Source organism: Hydra vulgaris, chromosome 13, assembly GCF_038396675.1.
Source record: "Hydra vulgaris chromosome 13, alternate assembly HydraT2T_AEP".
Classification (NCBI taxonomy): domain Eukaryota; kingdom Metazoa; phylum Cnidaria; class Hydrozoa; order Anthoathecata; family Hydridae; genus Hydra; species Hydra vulgaris.
Window position 1 is genome coordinate 49,566,614 of NC_088932.1, and position 6,050 is coordinate 49,572,663.

The window sequence follows — 6,050 nt, forward strand, 5'->3', positions numbered from 1 at the left end:
ATGCGTCAGAACAGATGATCATAGTGTTGCCCCTCTTCATCAATCATTTTATCTTTATGTTTGGCTTTAATTTTTTGTTGTAAGTTTTATTTATCATTTTTTTATTTACTTTTTTTTATCAATTACTGAATAAAATAATATATCTTAACTATACGGTATTGGGTTGCTTGGGATAAACATCCATATTCTTGTTTGGTAAGTTGTGAAATTATATTTAAAAAGCGTAAATTTTCTCAGTACACATTTAGCTAATAGTTTTAGAAGATTTGTGTAAATTTCAGGTATTTTAGTTTCACATAATGGTAAATATATAAAATAAATAAAACGACAAATAAATATATATATATATATACTATTCATCTTTAGGATATAAGAGTTCTTAGCTTTTTACTTTTCGACTTGTATTTTGCAAAGTTTTAAACTGTTCAAAGGCAATCGTTAGTTTTAACAAACATTTATTTTCAAGATTTTTTAATAGTATTTTTGATTCATCATCCATTTTAGTTGATTTTTTTTAAGAAGATATATTTGACTAACTTTATTTGATTAGAAGTACGAGTTCTTTATTTGTTACATTTAACAAACTTTCTTAATTCAGCTGAAACTTTTTTCATATATATTTTATATTTATTTAATCATTAAGTCAAAATTTATTAATTAAAACACCTATTAAAATTTTGCTGGTTTTTAAAAGATTTATTAGTAAAAGTTTAGAAACAACCAAATTTTGATTGATATTTATTTTAAAAACTATTTAATTATCAATTTTTCAATGAGGTATTTCAATAAGAGAGTTAGTGTTTGGATGTGGATGGGTCCAATTGTCTTTGATCAGCATCACAGTAGCTAGGCATTAAACTGACTAAATTAGCAAGAACATTCTGACTTAAACTTGTCTTAGTGGGTTACAAATAATTGCCAGTTTATGTACACTATAACATTAAGCTCAAAAGTTTAATGTTTATAGTTAGAAACAATGATAATGAGTTTTCGAACGTAGCAAAAAGTTTAATGTCTATAGTTAGAAACAAAAGTTTGTAACCAGCTCACTTTATTATAACTAATAACTTTATGTTTGTTTTAAATGTATTAGTCTAAACGTTCTTAAAATTTTCTCTTGATAGATTTAAATACAATTTCCTCTAAATTCAGATTAACCTCTTCATCATAAGCTAATTTTATAATTACTTTTTAATTGGATATATGTCAGTTGACTAGGATTATTCCGCAAAATGTTTTGAAGCACTCAACTAAGTTTCATCTTAAATGCTGAATTAGCAGTGTTGTAATTTTAAGCTTTTTTAATCATTATTCATAACTCAGATGTGAGGAATTTATCGTTCTATTTGCTTTTATTTTGAAACGCTTAAATTATTATATTTAGCAGATTGGTGTTTGGTAATCGAGCAGAAGTCTAATAAGGTGTTATACAATGCTTAAGGAATTGAGTATAACAGCTTAGTAGTTATATGTGCGGCCGTGGCGCAGTGGTTTTAGCGCTTGCTTTATAAGCAGGAGATCCAGGTTCAAAACGAGCTCTGGACATATTTTCGCTTCACGGTAAAAAAGGAGGCGTAAACTTTCTGGTTAAATGCACTTCCGCGGTGCTCTGTGACAAGACCGTTAGGTCTTCATGGGGCATCTAAATAAAGAAAAAATACAATCTAGAATTTTATTTCAAGTCAAATTCCAATATTATTATCGTATATATCGTATTACTATCGAATATCTATCGTGTATCTATATTATTAACGTATTCGAGGATTGAATATTCTCTCTTTTCTTTGCTGTTTTTGTCGTTTTTTCATCTTCCATACATGACAGCGTTTAGGTATTTTATCCATATCAATTTGTGATTCAATTTTTTGCGTATTGTTTTTGCCCAACTCAGTAATAGTTTACTAACGTTAATCTATGTTTTTTTTTCCGTGCAATAGTTTACAAAAAAGATCGTCTATGAATATTGTGAATAAAAGCGGTCCAATTGCCCAAATGCTGATACTTGCAATCCTTTACTGCTAACTTGACACCAATCTGACCAGTTTTCTCCAAATTAGATAGATTGTTTTTCGTTATTTAAGAATGATTCAATTCATATAAGAGACTTTTTATTAAAACCGTACAATTACATTTTATAGGTATCATGCTCGCGCGATGCAGTGTCGAATGAAAGTCAAAATAAAATAAAATTATCTTTGCTATGCAAATTTTTGTTAATATTTATCAGCAAATATAGATAAAACAAGTTATTCTCACCTAACCAAAGTTCATAAAAAAAAATGAATTGCAAAATAAAACTAACATAAAGTGGTATAAGATTCAGTAAAAGATTGATGCTCACGTCAAAACGTAATTTTTGTACTAATAGGTAATAAATTTCTCAGAATTGTATCTTCTTTTAACTGCGAATCAAAGAGGTTCAGTAATAATATTCAGTTTATTAGAAATCAAAAAGTTTTATAAACAGGTGATACCATGGACAAAAAAAGTATTTCGTTTAAAAGTTATTTTAGCATAAGGTTTGTATGTTATTATGTTTTAAATGAGTTTTGTCTCAGGGTTTTAAGGAAAAACAAATTTATATTTAATTAGAGTTTGAAATAGTCCAGGTTGAAGTATTCCTAGTTTGAGGAGACGTTTCATAAGTTGAGAATGTTCTTTTTAATTTTTTTTTCTTACTTCCTGTGAAAAATTTTAGAGTTCTTATAACTTCTTTTTTGATTTCCGAATGCGAGAAAGAGTAAATAATTGGATTAAAAAAACTGTGGCAATATGACAACAATTTTGTCCATTTCATGACAACTATGACATTCTTAGTTGTAGTTTTCATTTCTAATATAAAACAAACAAAAAATGGTATCCAACAAATAAAAAAAAGAACCATTAGTTTTGCTAATTTAATTGTCACTATTAATTGTTGGTTTCTTTGGGAGTTAGTTCGCTTTTGAGACTTTCGGACATCGTAAATGATTATAGCATAGGTTGATAGCATTATAAGTGTAGGTACTCCATATGCAAGCGAAATTATTATATATATAATCATCTCATTTTCTATAGTATAAAACCTTACGAAAAATATACTTACTGTATAAACCCATACTAAACCTAAAGACCAAATGCATTTTTTGTAAGTAACATTTTCTAAATACCAAAACGGTTTAACAATTGCAACACATCTTTCTACAGCTAAAACCGCTAAGTTTGCAAACTGGGCATTTATTAGCACAAAATCTATGTGTTCATACCAATTTGAGATTGAATTGTAAATTTTTTCTGACACTATAAAGTAACCGTGAAACCAGTTTTCTTGAGATATGATGTTTAAAGATAAATGCATGGGTTGAGCGGAGAGTGCTAATGATAGATCAAGTAGAGCCATATGTACTGCGTATACAACAGCATTGGGTGATTTAAATAACTTTGAAGTAGCAACAGAAAATATAATTACAAAGTTTGTAAGTAATGTTATAATAATTATTAACGATCCAAGAATCATATATATAACATAAATACCATAAGTTGAAAAAATCGCGTCCTGGTAAAAACTCCACGAATCAATATCTAAAGGCGAACACTTTGCAGTAAAACTATCTAAAGAAAGCCGATTTGTTGTCAAGCACTTTAATGTAGCACTAGATTTTGAAATTGAATTTGCTTCACAAAAACCATAAATATAATTCTTGTTTTCTAAACAAGAAGAAACTTGATTTTGGAGCTGAGGTAAAGTATAATTTTCAAGACATGAAGATCTTTCACCTTTAACTTTTAGTATAATAGATAAAGGCTTGATGTAGTGAAGTACAACTGTTGAGTTTAAATATGAGCAGACATTTATTATTAGTTCAAAAAACTTTGGTAGCATTGTGAATAAATTTAGATTTTCAATATAATGTTTAATATAATAAGTTTAGTTTCAAATTCAGATTATTTTTGATATTTATCTAAAAAAAAAATATATATATATATTATTTTTAATGTTATATATTATTATGAACATTTAAATGAGCTTATTTTTACTACACACTTATTTGTTATAGTTTATTTTTAATATGTTTATTTAATTGATATATGTTTAAATATTCTTACATATCAATTTTAATTAGACGTTTTTAAAGAAAAAAAAAATCTAAAAAAAATTTTTTTAGTAAGGTATTAGGTAACTAGGTTACGTTGTTGCACACAACGCTAGTTTAGGGATTATTTAAATAATTAAATATAAAAACAGGAGGTTACGAACACATTTTACTAATTAATTAAACATACATGTGAAAGCATCAGCAGGTTTTCAGTATAATATTAATTAAATTTTAAAATGTATAAGTTTTACCTGTAGCTAACAGGTTTTAGTTACTAAGTTGTGGTCATGGTTTCTCATTTTTTTAAATTTTGCTTCCCGCAATTTCCGTTGTGTAATTTTCCATATCCCGGAAATATCGGGGATCCCGGAGTTATTTTTATTTTTTTTAAATAAGATCTAAAATCACAATTTAAATATAATAACAAACCATTATTTCAATTTTTGAATTTAAAATTGTCTTAAAAAGCATGAACAGTTCACATTTTGTCATGGCATTTGTGTAGAAGCCGTCCGCCGTTGTTCCTAGTGGGCATGCGTCGTCCGGAGGTCGTCCGTAAGACGTCTTAGACCTTTAACGGATGTCCAGACATCCGTTAAAGGTCTGACGAACGTCCCCCGGATGACGTTTGCCCACTGGGTTAGCTTAAAAACACAATTTCCTCCATAGCCTGCTGTTTAACAAATATTGTTTTATTTAAAATTTCTTATCCAGTGTTTTCATGTAAACGTTTTATACCTAAACTCAACTTTAAGAGTTTTTTAAAATATTGAAAAGGAGCTTGCTCGTAAAAAATCCTATGTACATCAACTTTACACCGCACGTTTTGCAAGCGGCAGATTTGCCAGATCTTTATTTACAAAAATATTGTTATGCATTCAATCGACTTACTATCGATATGGTATAGTTATTATGAATCGTAAAGTAATTAAAAAAATATTAAATTAAATCCAACTCATTGCCAACAAAAAAAAAAATATCGTTAAAATTAGTTCTGACAGTATAAATTTATAAACCCTTGGTTACTATTGTTTTAATACGAAAATATTTAAATTTTTAATAACTCCACACAGCAAAGTGTTTTTCAATTATTTGAAATTATCTTAATAGCTTTCATTGTTTCAAATAAAGAATTGTTTTTTTTTACTCTGTTTATAATAACATGCTATTATTGTACAAGAATTAAGACATTGCATTTTCTAAAATTTAAAATAATGAATGACTTTAAAAATAGTTCATGTTATTTAAGATAAAAGATAAATCTTGGGAAATACTCGGAATGCCTCGATGTGGCTATCAGGCCCTAAAAAAATTTAATGATTGACTAATAATCTGAAGTATTAGAAAATGATGAAAAATTGTAATGAAAAATTTTTTTTATTCTTGATTATTAAAATATAGTACAGCAAGTAAAATTAAAACGAATTTGTAAAACCCAGCGCTTTTATATTAAAACACAAATTTTGCAATCAATTTTTTTTAATATTACTATTTTATTTTATTAACATTTGGCTGTATGCGTGTGTAAAAAAAAAAAAAAATTGTTTTTGAAGTTCAAGAAGAGCATTCCGTTCAAGACATTCCGTTTAAGTCACCGTCTTATCCAAATAAGCTAAACGCGCGTACGAGTAGGAATCAATAATATAGTTATTTTAAAATTATTATTCTTCTTCCCATATAAAAAAAAAACTTTATTAAAATCACAAAACTTAGAACAAAGAATGTAATTCTTGATTACAAAGATAGCATACATTGCTTTATTCTTGTAACATAGTCAGAAATATAAACGCCCATCGGATCTTTTAAGTTTTCCATTACAGCCTTCTCTACATATAAGCCACAGACCGTTGCTAATATTTTTATATTTTTCAACTTCTTCAAAGATATTCCTTTCAACTTCTTCAAATGATATATCTTGAAACAATTTATAAAGATTTGGTCTGGAATGGTATTCCATGCTGTTTTTTAGAATAA

General features: G+C 27.4%; 1 protein-coding gene across 1 annotated transcript; it reads right to left on the bottom strand.

Moving 5' to 3' along the window:
• Window positions 1–1,658: 1,658 nt before the first annotated feature.
• On the bottom strand, window positions 1,659–3,950 carry LOC136090263 (histamine H2 receptor-like). Its single transcript, XM_065816518.1, has one exon. The coding sequence runs from the start codon at window positions 3,860–3,862 to the stop codon at window positions 2,585–2,587; it is 1,278 nt and encodes a 425-aa protein (XP_065672590.1). The 5' UTR covers window positions 3,863–3,950; the 3' UTR covers window positions 1,659–2,584.
• Window positions 3,951–6,050: the final 2,100 nt, after the last annotated feature.

Bases quoted from the DNA above. Each gene is read 5' to 3' on its own strand.
- LOC136090263 (XM_065816518.1), bottom strand. From the start codon at position 3,862: ATGCTACCAAAGTTTTTTGAACTAATAATAAATGTCTGCTCATATTTA.